The sequence below is a fragment of the Marmota monax genome, unplaced genomic scaffold (assembly GCF_021218885.2).
Source record: "Marmota monax isolate L192 unplaced genomic scaffold, Marmota_monax_Labrador192_F-V1.1 WCK01_AAM20220418_F8-fsc00264, whole genome shotgun sequence".
Lineage (NCBI taxonomy): Eukaryota > Metazoa > Chordata > Mammalia > Rodentia > Sciuridae > Marmota > Marmota monax.
Genome location: NW_026693143.1, coordinates 663,762 through 680,212, shown reverse-complemented (window position 1 = coordinate 680,212; position 16,451 = coordinate 663,762). Strand labels below are relative to the sequence as shown.

Sequence of the window (16,451 nt, the reverse complement as noted above, 5' to 3'; positions counted from 1 at the left end):
GCCCTGGAACCATTCTTGTATTCCTAGAATAAACCCTGATTCATCAATTACTCTCTTTATATGTTCTGATATTGTCTGCAAATATCTTTGTGTGCTTTTTGTCTCCTCTAATGTCTTATCAGGACTTCTGTATTGTTATTTATAAGTAAGATTAAAGTTTTGTTTTTATGATCTTGTCAAGTGGTATTAAGGTTCTACTCAATAAAAATAACTTCACGTTTTCTTTAAAAATAAATTAAAAAAAAAATCCCAGGAACAGTTTAAATGACATTGGTATTACCTGTTCCTTAAAGGTTTGATAAAATTCTCCTGTGAAACTGTCAGGACTCATTGAAGGGACTAAAAAGAAAGAAATGATCCTTAATGGGGTTTGTGGTGGGGCTTATCTTTGTAAAACTTTCTTTCTCTTTATGGGAATGAAGATAATTGATATTTTCTCTCTTCTAGGGTCACTTTTAACTAATTACTTTTTTTCTGAGAAAATAATCCATTCATATCCAGCCTGAAATATATTTGCAAGGGTTCAGCTAAATTATTCCTTATTATTCCAGTTTGTTTCTCTGATTATTTTATTTTATTTTTGTTTGTTTCTCTGACTGTTTCCCTGTTTCTTATTTGGTATATTTGAACTCTCTCAACTCCATTATTTATTATGTTAGCTTACTGGTTTTTCTATATTTTTTCTTCAGAAAATAATTTGATTCTTTGTTGTTGCACTGTTTTTCAAAGCTCACTAATTTCTGCAATTCTTTTTTAAAAGTTAATTTATTTTAATTAGGTATGACAGCAGAATGCATTTTGATTTATTGTACACAATTGCAGCATACCTTTACATTTGTATAGTTGTACACAGTGTAGTGTCACACCACATGTGCAGTCATACAAGTATCTAGACACCCCAGGTAATGATGTCCATCTCTTTCCACTGTTTTTCTGCCCCCATGCACTAAACCTTGTGGTTTTAAAATTTCTTTTTCTAAATTTCTGAATCACATTCTCAATTCTTTATTTTGTATCATTTTAGGTAAATAAGGCTGCACATATTTTTTCATTGGTTCTTTTAAGTTATCTGTAACATTAGGATTCATTTTCACATAATTATAAAAGCATGGAATATAGTTTGCTCTAATGCAGTCCCCAGTACTTCCCTTCCCATCCAATGTCTTACGGGTATACATGATGGTGAGATTTACTGCAACATATTCACATATGTACACAGGAAAGTTAGATCAGATTCATTGCAATGTTCCTCTCTTATCCCGTCCCTCCTCTCTCCCCTTTTGTCTACTCCATTGATCTCTCTTCTATTTAGATGGAATACACACCCTCCTTATTTTGGACTGACCTCTGCATATCAGAAAATACTTGACTTTTGACTTTTTGGGTGTGACTTATTTCACTTAGCATAATTCCACCTATTTACCAGCTAATGGCTGAACATATTTTTGAGTATTGCTTTAGCTGCAGCCCTTGGATTCTGATAAAACATTTTCATTATTTTTTTTTTCTAGAGACCTTTAAAAAATAGTTTTAGTAGTAGATGAACACAATACCTTTATTTATTTATTTATTTATTTATTTTAATGTGGTCCTGAGGATCAAACCCAGTGCCTCACATGTGCTAGGCAAGAGCTCTACCAGTAAGCCACAACCCCAGTCCCTAGAAAATTCTTTAATTTACATTTTGTTCATTTATGTTGTCTGAAAGATGAAAAGGCCTTTTATATAACTTTATTATTAATTTCAATTTTATTCCTTTATGATCAGAGATTATTATTTGTATTATTTTCTACCTTTGGAAAGTTATTGAAGTTTTAATGATTAGTGATCAATTTTTTGTGTACAATGCTTCATGGTGCTTGAAAAGATGGCAGAGTTCACATTTTCAGGATATAGAATTTGATATATATAATAAACATATACACTTTAGTTAATTATGGTATTGATGCCCTTTATTCCCTAAATTCTTTGTCTGCCTAATATGAAATGGACAGAGAACTGAATTAAAGCCGTTTACAACATAATAAACTATAAACTTATTTCAAGGCTCTGATAAAATGTCTTAGTATCCCCCTCCCTGCTTACTGGGGACTGAATTCAAGCAGGAAGAGGAATATAGAACGTTAATAATTTTTACTTTTTAGTCATGGCATAAAGTTTCGCACAGAATGAGATAAAGAAAATTAGTATAAGTAATTTAAAATATTTAAGAATAAAAAGTTAAATAGCTACCAAAAATTATCTAAGAGGACACTTATAGAATAAATAGTGTTTTAAAAATAAATAAACATACTTTTAGAGGATTAAATTCGTCATTCTTTTAAAATGTTTAACATATTTGATTCCAGAAAGAAAAATTGCTCACTGAATCATAATCAATGCTGAGGCATTAATAAAGCTATATTGTGATTTAGTCTTTGTGGTGCAGAATGGATTCAATTACACATGAAATGTTGTTTCACCTACACATTTAAAAAATATTTCTGAAGTATTCAATTTTGCTGTAAGATTATTACTCTCTAAATATGTCTTACATGTCATAATAAGAATGCTATTTTTCTACTTTCAATGCAAACATTTCAGACAGCATTATTAGATATTCCTTTACTCATACAGGTATGTGCTATGAAGGAAATAAAGGTAAAGTAGAATTCTATCTCAGCCAACTATGAATTTTAGAGTCAATCTGTATTTCCTTACATGTATAATCTATATAAGATTTTCCAAGAAAAAAATGAATATGAGTATTGGAAATAATACCATAATTAGATGAAATGATTTTAGTCCAATCCTTAGCCATATTAATAAGCACTTTTAAATACTTTGCTCAGAACATTGCACTAGATTTTTCTGTCTCTTGGGGAATCATTATTCCCTCACTAAATTGATTCATTTATGTTAATTTTAATTGACTGATTTATAGTGGTGCTGGGAATTGAATCAGAGGCACTCTATTATTGAGCTACATCCCCAGCCCTTTTTATTTTGAGATAGGGTCTCACTAAGTTGCTGAGGCTGGTCTCAAACTTGTGTTCCTCTTGTCTCAGCCTCCCAAGTCACTGGGATTACTGGTGTAGGCCACTGTGCCTAGCTATATATGTGAATTTTATAACACAGTTTTGTAATAACATTCTAACTGCCATTCTTTTGCAAGTTATAACTACAATGATCATTAAATTTCAGGTTAAAAATCAAGTAATTCTTAGAAGATACGGAAATATTTTATAGAAATCTTAACGATTTGAGTTTCTCTAAATGAGAAAAAATTACGATCCTCTCAATAGTTTAAATAATCATTTTAAAACATTTGATGACATGATAAAACATTAGAATATCATTACAATTTTATAACAGAGATGTTCAAAATATAAGCAGGGATTAATTCCAGAATATTTGAAACATATAGTAATTTGTTTTTGTGCAACGAAATCAGGAGGGTATATCCTATTTAGCCTTCAGTCCTCTAAAACTAATTATTTATATGATTTTTCAGCTAAGTGGATCATGTTGGCATTTTAATTTTCAATACGATAATTACTTATTTAGTTGATGGTTTCATTAGCAAAGCAACATTTCTGCTTTGGGTTGACAATCAACTTATATTAAGATTCCAACTGCAAAGCATATAAAACACTCCAATTCTTACCTTAGCACACTGCATGTGATTGCAGCCTTCATTCTTCTGTATCGGAGACTTACAATTAGCACAAGGTTTGGAGTTAGTTAACAACCAGAGACAATTGGCAGCATCCTCATAAGCTTCACTAACTCCCACAACTTTGGGATATTAAGCACAAACATAAAAAGAAATGATTTTGTGTACAACTTCACAGAGGAAAAAACCCACACTTTACTTCCAGGTTAACTCTCCATTTTAATCGTATATTTATTTTCCTATTACGGTTTATGGCAACATTTTTTAAGTTGCTTCATTTTGATTGGCATAATTATAAAGATAAAAAGCTTTATCCCAAAAGTCCTATTTATCAATTCTAGTTTGAAGTTTTTTTTTTTTTTTTCCCTTATAAAATTGTATCCAAATAAACTGGAAAGAAAAGAACCAAAGAATGATTGCTGTAGACAATAATTACTTAAATCCAGTTGCAAACATAATTATCAGAAATTCTTCATTATAGTGAAAGTATTAAATATCAATTTTTTTGTTATCCATAATTATTTTGGATAAACTTAAAATGAATCCAATGTGACATGTCTAAAAGTAAACTTAACCATTTTTCCCAAACATGTTCTTTTTTCTAGCTTTTGTATAGATAAATAATGCCTGCCCAGAGTCAATCCAGGAGGAATATAATCTTCAATATTTTCCTCTTACTCTTCCTCTGGGCATCCTAATGATTCTACTTCTTTTTCCTTCATATCTGTTTCCTCTCCACTCCCACTTTTTACTGCTTTAGCTAGAATCTTACATACCCCTTGCCTAGACAATGGAAGTATAGAAAACCAACCTATATCCCCAGTTCCCTCTCTGTCCCACTCCTAACTGCCTATATAATGACCTTTTTAAAATAAAATATGCTTAAAATTTCTGAATTGTTCCTCACTGACTACAAGATAAATTCAAATTGCTTTAGCAAAGAATACAATTTTTTTTTTATCATCTGGTCATCTACTCGGCCACCATTGCTCACTCAATATCCCCGCACCATTTCAACATTAGAGTACTTAAACTCCATTTATGATATTATAATTTGGGATCTGTAAACTTCAGGAATGACATGATTTTTAAAGGTTTTAAACTTATAAGCCCCCCCCCCCAACAGAGTTAGAGACAAACAATTTAAATTTTTTTTTCCAAGTAAGAATGTCAATAATCTAGCAGGTTTTCTTTTCTTTTCTAGCTCTTAAGTACACTGAGAAGTCCTTCCTTTCCATTAGTGACAAAGATGTCAGAAAATCATGTTAGAATCATGGAGGATGGCCCACTTAATAAAGGCTTTAATTATATGCAGACACTTTGGAAAGGGTGTTGGGCTAAGTGTTTAGCTCTACTATAAATCAGGGGAGAAACCAGACCCTTTGAATTTTGAAGTTTAAAAGGAAAAATTACCTCTCCCCACCCCCTCCACAGATATAAGTCCCTGGAAAGGGAAAGTGGACAAAAGTTTGGGCTGACTGTGATCTAGGAAGTGGCTTTGTATATGAATTGGAGGGACTGAGCACTATAAGCAGTCCTTAGATGGGACCTAGCAGTAAAGGAGTGGGGCTTTCTTGCAATAGCAACACAATAGCACCTACTGTTGGACTGATTTTTAATTCCACATAGCAAAGAGAAACAACAGAAGCAGTGTAGTGACAAGACTTCACTCCGGTTCTAAATTCACTTGGTAGAAGATGGGTCAACGAGGGTGCTGGCAGATAGAATTCTCAGAATAATTTGGTGGGGACAGGAGTTTCAGAAAAAACTTAGTATACTTATGGTTAATATGGTCAAGCTGATGGCAATGCTGTTTACAAAAGGCATTTCTAAAAAACCTATGAACTAAGTAAACGCTGCATTTAAAACATATTTTTTTTAAATAGTGGTGTTTCTCTCTTCAGAATCAATGTTATTTTAGCTCAGAGGCTCTAACATATTCTTATGACCCTATTGTCCATTGTTATAGTAAATAAAGCACAAAGCCATTAAAACAAAGAGGCTGTGTGGCCTGCAACATAACATTTTTTTCTCTTACCCTTGGAGAGAACCCTATCTCCCAACTGTATTCTAATGGATTACATGACGTAAATCACATTCAGGAAACAACTATTACTGTAACAAAAAATTATGTTGGAAAAAAATGCCTTCACTTTTTCACCAATTCTTTGAACATGCTTATTTCAGACATTGTTTATTTGTATATATACTGTTCTTAATACCTCCAATACCTTATCTATCTCCAAGCTCTGTGGTAAATCTTCATTACCCCTACTGACTTTCAAACTCTTCCCCTCACTTCAGTTGCATGTTCATAGACTATATTTTTAAATAGACAATTTGAATTAAATTCCACAACCATTTACTGAATATGTACTATGAAAAAATTGTAAATTATATAAATTAACATCATTTCACAGAAAATACAATCATTACTTCTTCTTGCTTTGATTAAACACAATAGAGTCAATTTCAGTGCTCAAAAAACTATTTGAATTTTCATATGGAATTCAAGTGGATTTTACATATTTTCTTAATATCTTTTCTCATTAATGAAGATTTTGGTGCTTTTTAGTTTCATCATTCAGGGGCTTTGGAAAACTGGGAATAAGAGAGGAAATTGTCCCAAGAATCTACAAGTTTAGTTAAAAACGCCTATGTGAGTTGGGTGTAGTAGGATGTACCTATAATCTCAGCTATTCAGGAGGTTGAACAGAAGGATCATGAGTTCAAGATCAGCCTGGGTCAACACAGTGAGACCCGCCCATTCAGAGAAAAAAATAAAAGCTTCTGCCATTTTTTTTTTTTGCATAATATGCAAAGAAAACGGGCTGGGGATGTGGCTCAAGCCGTAGCGCGCTCGCCTGGCATGCGTGCAGCCCGGGTTCGATCCTCAGCACCACATACAAACAAAGATGTTGTGTCCGCTGATACTTGAAAAATAAATATTAAAAAATTAAAAAATAATAATAATAATAATATGCAAAGAAAAAATGCTTATGATTCAAAGTAATATGTAACTTAAAATAGCATTCAGCCATACTTTTCTTTTTTGGAATATCATTTTTTATGTATTTAATGATGACGTTCTACTTTAGTATTACAGTTGGCCTACTATTATTTGCTTTATGTTTCATGATAAATTTCATAAGCTTAAGTGGTCATTAATAGTAGACTAGTAGGCCACCATCTTTCAGTGTGGAGAACACACATCAACATAGAGAAAATACCTACTTTTTTTTTGGCAATTTGGCAACTTTTAACTTTTTTTTTCACTGTCATAGCTTTGGTTTTCTCTGGTAGAACATTTCTCAGGTGTCCTCAGACTCTTGTCTCTTATCCTATTTTCTAATGTTTCTTCATCTTTCTGAATCAAAATCCCATTTGGGCTCTTCAAGAATGACCTTTAGTTTTTTTTTTTTTTTTTTTTTTTGTGTGTGTGGTACCAGGGATTAAAGCCAGGGGCACTTAACCACTGAACCACATCCCCAGCCTTTTTATATTTTATTTAGAGACTGGGTCTCACTAAGTTGCTCAGGCCTAGTTAAGTTGCTGAGGTTAGCTTTGAATTCATGATCCTCCTGCCTCAGTCTCCCAAGCCACTGAGATTACAGGTGTACACCACAGCACCTGGCTATCTTCATTTTTTAATTTGTGGTCTCCCTATCTCTGGTCAAATTGGTAATCATATATAAATAGTATGTATACCACTTTCTAGTTCTCCTATTTCTTTTCTTATAACCAGGATCATTATCATGTGCAAGATTATTCTTTCACAATCCCACCAATATCTATTCTCTCCTTCCTTTGCAAAAACTTATCTATGAGTGATCCAATTTTAAAATGATAAAGGGTAACTAAAAACAATTAACAATCAAAATACTTGCTTTATATCTTAGATACTTTTGGACATTTTCTACTCAAGAATTAAATAGTATGCTACACTACTTCTTGTGCATTGTATCTTCTAGGCAACTAAAAAGCATACTTGATTACAACTAAATACAATTACATCTTCTTCATTCTCCTGCATATACCCCCTGCCTCATCTGAATTGCCCCTGTCTTGTTTAAGCCCTCATAGCCTCTCACCTGGTCATTCTGAAATTGTCTCAGATAAGGTGTTCTTGCCTGGTGTTTTAATACTTTCTGATTTACCATCCCTACTTCTGCTTGAGTGTCTTTCTAAGCAAGGATCTTCATTCATCACTCTCCTACTAAAAACTCCTTTTCATTGTCTCAAGTCAGACTTCCTTGCATTGTGTACAACACCCTATCTGTACCCAATGTCGGATTTGGACCCCTGCCTGAGTAGTTTCATTTGTTACTACGCCTTACTGCACCACTGCATTGGTGTACTGAATTTGTAGTCCTTGAATAGGCCATGTTGTTTCACATGTAAAACTTCATCCTATTTTTGAAATGCCCTTCCTATTATGGCTCATGTGAAGAACATCTATCATTTTCAAGACGCATCTTAAGAAGCATCAATTCTTTTATAATTATGTGTTTCCTTTACCTTCTTTACCACAGGAACAATTTTCTCAACATTTACTACAATATCCTCTCTAAAATAAGAATTTCAAGAGCATATAAGTTAACTTATTTTTGTCTTCTAACATACAACATCACTCAAAAATGTTAAATAAAAAATGAATATACCATTTGAAGTCAACAAATCATTCCTAATTTTTGTTCATATTCTATTTCCTTTAGAAGATTCTAGGTTATTCTTCCTACCCTCAACCTGAATTAGTTGTTCTTATTTCTGCACTCTCATTGTTACTCTACTGTATCAGTTATCATGTAATACTGTAATTATCTGACTGCTTATCCTTTAATCTCTGCACTCCCTGAAGGCTGGCATCATTTTTCTTTTGTTTTTGTTTATGGTACTAGGGATTGGACCTAGGGGTGCTTTATGACTGAGCTAAATTCCCAGCCCTTTTTAATTATTTTTTAAAATTTTGAGACAGGGTCTCACTAAGTTGCTGAGGCTGGCCTTGAACTTGTGATCCTTCTGCCCTATTCTCCCAAACTGCTGGGATTATAGGCGTGAGCCACCATGACTGGTTGGCATCATCTTTATTATGTGCTTTGAACATAAGTATAGATTCAGTGACTAAATTCTTGATCCTGATTTGCAACACATCAGAGTAACTCCACTACTTAAAAATAAAAACAAAAACTTTAAAAAGACCCAAACTAAATTAATTTACATTTATATTAATTTGAAAGAAAATATTGTCAGAAACACTTTAGGAGTAGGGAAAATAATGCAAAGTAGATATATTTATTTGTTAATGTGGGAATTGATACTGGGAAGGATTTAAAAAGGCGTCCCCTTAGAGTTCAATCCATTTCATCATTAGGCACATGCTGTGTCACTCAGTACAACCTAGATATTAGTTTCCTCTGTAAAACATGATTATTAACATCACCTCACAGCATTTCTTTGACCACTCTCCCTTTAAGAGATAATCTATTTATAGAAGTCTCAGTGACAACTGTTACAGATGTGGTATTTAATTAAGTAAATACATAGAACCACAAGAAATTCACTTGTTCTTCACTGGAAGTTGCTTCTCACTATGGATCATATACTATTTCTCAAAAAGTACAGAAAAGTTGGTTGGCTCATTCTAGGATAAAATAAAGAAGGGCTATATGGGGAAGATTAAATGTGACCTCCCCACATGTCCTATTTATCTTAGGCTATAAATTCTTATTAGAAACACGGGGCCTGTCTAATGATTCCTCCTTGCAAAAAGTTCGATCTCCAAAAGGGTATTATTAATCAGGGGGGCAATGTTAAACATGGGAGCTCTATCAGTAACAAATATGAAAACCTCTTAAATGAGATTATAAGAAATATGACATTATATTTTGAATGGTATTGGAAATACATAGCACAGCTATCTAAGATTCTTACGTTCTTCAGGTTTCATTTCAGTTATTTTTTGTAGCCAGTTTTTCCATGTTTGGCAGTCACAAGGCTCATGTGCTTCACCAAGGCACTCCCTAAGGAAAAAAACAGAAAAGACTATTTAAAAATATTCGTCAATATCAAGGTGAAGCTGGATGCAGTGGCACATGCCTATAATCCCAGTGGCCTGGGAGGCAGAGGCAGGAGGATTGCAAGTTTAAAGCCAACCTCAGCAACTCAGACTCTGTGCCAAAATTAAAAATAAAAAAAGTGGGGGGGCTGGGGATAAGCTCAGTGGTAAGGTATCCCTGGGTTCAATCCCCAGTACCAAAAAAAAAAAAAAAAAAAAAAGAGTGAAAAAGTACAGGTGAGATATTCTTGTTCAATTTTAAAATTAAAAAACTAAGGCAGAGCAACTAATAAGACATGAAATATTTTTATAGAAAACTTGAAAATCCAAAGCTTGATACTATCATATCAGCTTTTTAAGAAAATAAGTACATTCAATTTATAAATTTTGAAGTTCGAATATATTACCTAATATTTATAACGTAGTTTATTTTTATTTATTTATTGCTTTTTTAGTTATACATGACAGTAGAATCCATTCTAACATAATTATACAAACATGGAATATATCTCGTTCTAATTCAGACCACAGTGCCACTCTATAATTTTGCATGCCTTCAGAGGTGTAAAACATTTTTGTCAGGGGCTGGGGCTGGGGCTCAGTGGTAGCACACTTGCTTGGCATGTGTGAGGCACTGGGTTCAATTCTCAGCACCACATTAAATAAATAAATAAATAAATAAAGGTGTTCAGTCCATCTACAACTAAAAAAATACATATAAAAAGAAGACCCTTTAAATAATTTTTATCAATTAGGTTTCATTCTTATTAATATTTTAAATGCTCCTTACTCAAGGTATGTTCGTTCCTCTGGTTATCAGCATTACTATTACTTAGGTTTTGTTAGCAAGCAGAAGAGCAGGCCCCAAAAGACCTAGAGATTAGAATCTGCGTTTAATCAAAATTACCACAATTCTTCACTTTAAAGTTTGAGAAGCACTGTTTTAAATCACATTCTTACAGTTATTTTTTAACTTCAAATTCCCAGATAATTGCTAGGACAATCTAAGATATTTTTATAGGAATTTGGCAAATTTTGGTTTAAGTATGAAACCATCAATTTATCATTGGCAACTCAATTTCACATTTTTTATGGCTATGTAAGAAGTCAAACAGTAAAAAGAGTTTAAAGTCTTTATGAATTGCTCATTTTGATTCAATATGATGCTGTATTGTATAATATGAAGATCATATTAAGAAGCAAAAGTCAAATTACAGTTAATAACAATATTATTTTGGAGAGAGAAAAACTCAATTGGGAGATGATATCATCATAATCAGCATCACTGTTATCTTAAAGATCTTATTTGCAAAGGTTGTTTGCTAAGAAGACATACCAACTAAGAGGTGACATTTCACTGTATTACAAATGTACCAATCCTACTTCATACTCTTTAGGATTTAAAAAAAATATTTTTTAGTTGTAGATGGACACAGTATCTTTATTTATTTATTTTTATGTGGTGCTGAGAATGGAGCCCAGTACCTCATATATACAAGGCAAGTGATCTACCACTAAGCCACAGCCCCAGCCCCCTCTTCAGGACTTCTTTTTATAAACATTTGTTTTAGTTGTCAATGGATCTTTAATTATTCATTTATATGTGGTGCTGATAATTGAATCCAGTGCCTTACACATGCTAGGTAAGTGCTCTACCATTGAGCCACAACCCCAGGCCCTAAGATGTTCTTGTTATACCCTAGAAATGAAGATTTTCAAAAATTAAAACCCTGTGTACTACTGGTAAAATAGAAGTGCTGATGTAACTAGTTGCTATGAAAAAGTTTGGTGAATCCTTATAAAATTAAGTATAAAATTACCATATGAGTCAATAATTCCATCCACAGGTATATATCTAAAAGAACTGAAAACAAAGACTCAGACTTGAACACTCCAATGTTCACAGCAGCATATAATAGCCACACTGTGGAAACAACCAAAGTGTGTCTGTATACTGAGGGATAAACTATGGTGTATATATACACACAATGGTAAAGGAATAGTATGGCGGGGGGGAGATTGTAGAGCTGCCTATCTAGCATGCTTGAAGCCCAGGATTTGATCTCCAGCATTGAAAAGAAAAAAAAAAAAAAAAAAAAGATATCCTGACACATGTTAAAAAATGAGCCTTCATTTTATTAAGTGAATTAAACTAGACATAAAAAGATAAAAATTGTAAGGTTCCACTTAAATATTAATTATCTGGAGTAGGCTAATTCACAGATACAGAAAGTAGGATGTTGACTATCAGTGGCTGGGGAGGGCAAGATGAGGAAATACTGCTTACTGGTCACAGTCTCTTGGGATCATGAAAAAGTTCTAAAAATGGATGGGTGGTTGTTGCATTGTGAATGCAATAATGCCACTCAAGTGCATACTTAAAAATAGTTAATTTTTTAAAATGCATCAATTACCTTGAAAGGGTAATTTAATTTACTTACTTTCTTGACTTATCTCCTAACATGACATTTGGGAAAATTTTCCATATAGAGCTCCTAGTACCTTAGCAGTAACTTAACAGATACTCAAAGAATATTAACTTGTTTAAAAATTGAGGTGGATATATTTTATTCATTTAAGTGCACATCAAAATCAATTCTTTCCATAAAATGGCTATCTGTAATAAGAACAAATCTTTATTTGGCACACATACTAACACACATAGGAGTAAGAAATGATAAGAAATAATGCCATAGTTCTAGGAACAGTGTTTCCATATGGTGCTTCAGAAGACATATGGGAATGCAGATCTACATTTCTCATGACTCATTAAAAAGGAAAAAGTCTATTTTGTTCATTATACCTCAATAAAGCTGAGAAAAAAAGAAGTCTTGAGATGCAAAGTTCCCTTATACATCTGCAATATCTAAAACAAACAAATGAAGTCAATGAAAATAAATTACTTCCATTAAGTTTAAGACTTTTTTCTACTGGGGATTAAAGAGCATATTTAATTTTTTTCCCCTCCTTGAAGAGTCAATACTGGTATATTAGTTCTGCTATCAGAACATTTTCATCAAGGGGGAAAAAGCCCAATGCTACAAATAAATTCTTAAAAAACCTCCAACACTTTATCAAAAGGCCAAAATTGCTTATCAGTGTGCTTGGCTTTCTGAGACTGTGTATTAGATAATAACAGAAGATTTTCCTTTCCAGAACCTCACAGGAGGACAGACTGCCTGCTTCTTCAAGTGTTAGCCCAATCAGTGGGATCTCTTGGGAATGTCATACAGTTTCTACTCATTTCCAATGCAATATTAAGAGTGAGTATAAAAGGGAGAAGTTTATAAATAAAGAAGACATTATAGGGATGGAGTTGTGGCTCAGCAGTAGAGTGCTCACCTAGCATGTGCAAGGCCCTGGGTTCGATCCTCAGCACCACATAAAAATAAATAAATAAAATAAAGATTTTGTGGCTAATTACAACTAAAAAATAAAGAAATAAAAAAAGAAGACACTACAGCAATGACTAAATTAATTACTGAAAATTAGATAGATAGCCAGAGTTTTCCATTTAATACAATTAACTATTTTTTTTTCCTTTTTCGTCTTAGCCGCTGACATGCCATCCAGACTGAGGAAGACCCGGAAACTTCGGGGACACGTGAGCCATGGCCACGGCCGCATCGGCAAGCACCGGAAGCACCCAGGAGGCCGGGGTAATGCTGGTGGCATGCATCACCACAGGATTAACTTCGACAAATATCACCCAGGTTACTTTGGGAAAGTTGGTATGAGGCATTACCACTTAAAGAGGAACCAGAGTTTCTGCCCAACTGTCAACCTTGATAAATTGTGGACATTGGTCAGTGAACAGACAAGAGTAAATGCTGCCAAAAATAAGACGGGAGCTGCTCCCATAATTGATGTAGTCCGATCGGGTTACTACAAAGTTTTGGGGAAGGGAATGCTCCCAAAGCTGCCTGTCATCGTGAAGGCCAAATTCTTCAGCAGAAGAGCTGAGGAGAAGATTAAGGGTGTTGGGGGTGCCTGTGTTCTGGTGGCTTAAAGCCACCAAGAGCTCTGGAGGTTCATTAAATGCTATCAAACACTTAAAAACAAAAAAACAAAAAAACAATTAACTATTTTTGAGCACTAAGGCATCTAGGAAAATAAGCTCAGACTTTTCCAAAGTACTAAAATAACTGTACCAGACATAATAGGTGACTGATAATCTAGATTATAAATGTAGTCCAGTAGACACTAGAAAGCTAATTCCTGAAGACAGTTTTTATCAATGACGATGACAAGTATTCTGAAGTATACTTGTTATTAAAACTGTATATCTAAAGTTAAGTAAAATGTGTATAGGGAAGAGAATTTGGCATATAGGAGACTGAATCTTGGCTACAGACATCAACGGAGTAGGTCTCTTCTAGAAAAAAAAAGTGTCTTGGTAGAAGATTATAAAGATAAAAGCAGCTGCCTAATCTCAAGTCTTCAACCCCATCCACATATGGCTGGATGGTAATGTAAGACCAACAGATCAGCAAATGGCTTTTTCCTTGAAAATGCGTCAGTACACACAACTGTTGGCAGGAAAATACAGTGGCTCCGAGTGCTCTGGAAAAGAAAAGATCTATTAAAAGTTTCAAGCATCATCATTTGATGGAAGAAATTGCTATCAAAAAGTTGGCAATTCCAGTTCAATGTTAGTTTAGAACTTAATCATCAAGACTGTGAATTCAGTTAGAAATCCTCATTTTTAGAATTATCCCTTTAGGGGCTGGGGATGTGGCTCAAGCGGTAGCGCGCTCGCCTGGCATGCGTGTGGCCCGGGTTCGGTCCTCAGCACCACATACAAACAAAGATGTTGTGTCCGCCGAAAACTAGAAATAAATATTAAAAAAAAAAAAAAAAAAGAATTATCCCTTTAGATAACAACATTTTTTTAAGTCTACCAGGCAATGTTCTAAACTCATTATACCAACATGTTGAAATTGGTTTATTCCCATTTTAAATGCACAGAGGGGTCCAGTAATCTGCCAAAGTAAATGAAATAAAATTTGAACTAAATGTTTGGCTTTGGAACTCTTCAAGTTGTCTGCATCAGATAAGAAGACATCTATTTTCTTACTGCATTACAAAAGAGAATGATCACCAAGTCACACAGCTAAGTAGTGGTAGAGCTGTCTCAAATGCAGGTTCTATGTCCCCTAGAATAATATCAATCTGTGCTTTACTGAAATTTGATAAATTGAACTTTCAAGCAACATTTATTTAGGTATATTATTTTGTATAGGATGTATATAATATTTAAACAAGGTCTTATGATTGAACTCTTGCCAAATAAAGCAAATACTGCTTTTATTTCTGGGTTGTGAAGAGCTAAGGCATCTTTTGCTAGTTGGCAAGACTGTGATTCTTTTTTTTTTTTAAATTTTTTTTATTGGTTGTTCAAAACATTACATAGCTCTTGACATATCATATTTCATACTTTAGATTCAAGTGTGTTATGAACTCCCATTTTTACCCCGTATACAGACTGCAGAATTAAATAGCTAGATGCTGCTAACCTGAAAAAAACATCTTTCTTTTTCACGTAACTAGAGCCATTAAACTAAGGGTCTGACACTGATTTTGCCAGAAATGACAAAATGCAACTATTAGGTCCACAAATAAGGATAACTTCATCTATTTTCCCCAGGGCACTCTCAGAGAGTCTCTTTGCCTGTGAAGTCTGTGGAAAGGCAGATAAAGCATGAAACTACTGCTTTACCTCAATTAAGATCCACAATCCTAAGAAGGGAGTAAGTGAAGTGTTACCAAAATTCTTTTGTGACTTTGGAGAAAATGGGCATTGAATGAATTGACAATTTTAATGCAAAGACATTCACTTTTGGAGTTTTCCCAGAATATATGACAAATTTGCACACTATACTCTGATTTACAGGAAACTCAAGAGGGCTACAAGCTGATACTGCTTTATCTTAACTGATGCATCACTATGATTCAAACTTTCCTATCAGAGGTTTAAATTTGTTTCTTGGTGATTCTATTTTGAAAGATGCATTGCCTTCAAAATAGCTGTTGTTCTAGTACCTAAATGCTCTATTGCTGAGTGATAAATTAAGAGCTCAACCATATTATTATTTATAATATTCCTGCTAGTTAATTTGAGCAAATAACTCTAAAATACATTTAACTGTTTATGGGTTTAGAAGAGGAATTCCAAGTAAGTTTCAGTTTCCAATGGAGATACTACTGATTAAAATTAAAGACCAGCAATATAGGAGAGAAATAACCTACTCTCTAGGTTAAACTTAAGCTTTTCTCTGGACAGACAAGATTTTGGTGACTAAGAAATACTTCAGACAATGAATCTTTAAGAGGGACTTTGTGTTAGTTTAGAGGGCAGAGAAGTTAAACAGTAGAATATTCTACTTATTATAAAAACAAATGGGGAAAGGTCATTGGCTCAAGTCAAAGTCCTTCCAGGTTTTAAATACCATCTGCAAATAATTTTGTCCAGATTAGAAAAACTCCCCTTATAAAGGCTAGGAGGAGGGTTGGGGAGGTTGCTCAGAGGAATAACACTCACCTAGCATGTGTGGGGCCCTGGGTTTGATCCTCAGCATCATATAAATAAATAAATAAAATAAAGATATTGTGTCTGAATACAACTAAAAAAGAAATGTAAAAAAAAAAAAAAAGGCTAGGAGGAAAAAGCATCCTACGTTTAGTTACAGAGGGCAGAGAACTTGTTGGTGAATAAGCTATCCTGTGGTAGGAAGAGAAAAT

General features: G+C 33.7%; 2 protein-coding genes across 7 annotated transcripts in view; one reads left to right on the top strand and one right to left on the bottom strand.

The window, feature by feature from the left end:
- The window catches only part of Ankib1 (ankyrin repeat and IBR domain containing 1), a 121,766-nt gene that overhangs the window by 17,715 nt on the left and 87,600 nt on the right, over nt 1-16,451 (bottom strand). For all 6 annotated transcript variants that reach the window (XM_058582881.1, XM_046455182.2, XM_046455181.2 and 3 more), the window contains exons 10-11: nt 9,587-9,675; nt 3,647-3,777 (exon numbers count right to left, since the gene is read on the bottom strand). In XM_058582881.1, coding sequence (XP_058438864.1) covers nt 3,647-3,777; nt 9,587-9,675 — 220 coding nt within the window. The remainder of the gene's footprint in view (nt 1-3,646; nt 3,778-9,586; nt 9,676-16,451) is intronic.
- LOC124099926 (large ribosomal subunit protein uL15-like) lies at nt 13,251-13,761 on the top strand. The gene has a single exon (XM_046455188.1). It carries the CDS (start codon nt 13,273-13,275, stop codon nt 13,717-13,719), a length of 447 nt encoding a protein of 148 aa, XP_046311144.1. The 5' UTR covers nt 13,251-13,272; the 3' UTR covers nt 13,720-13,761.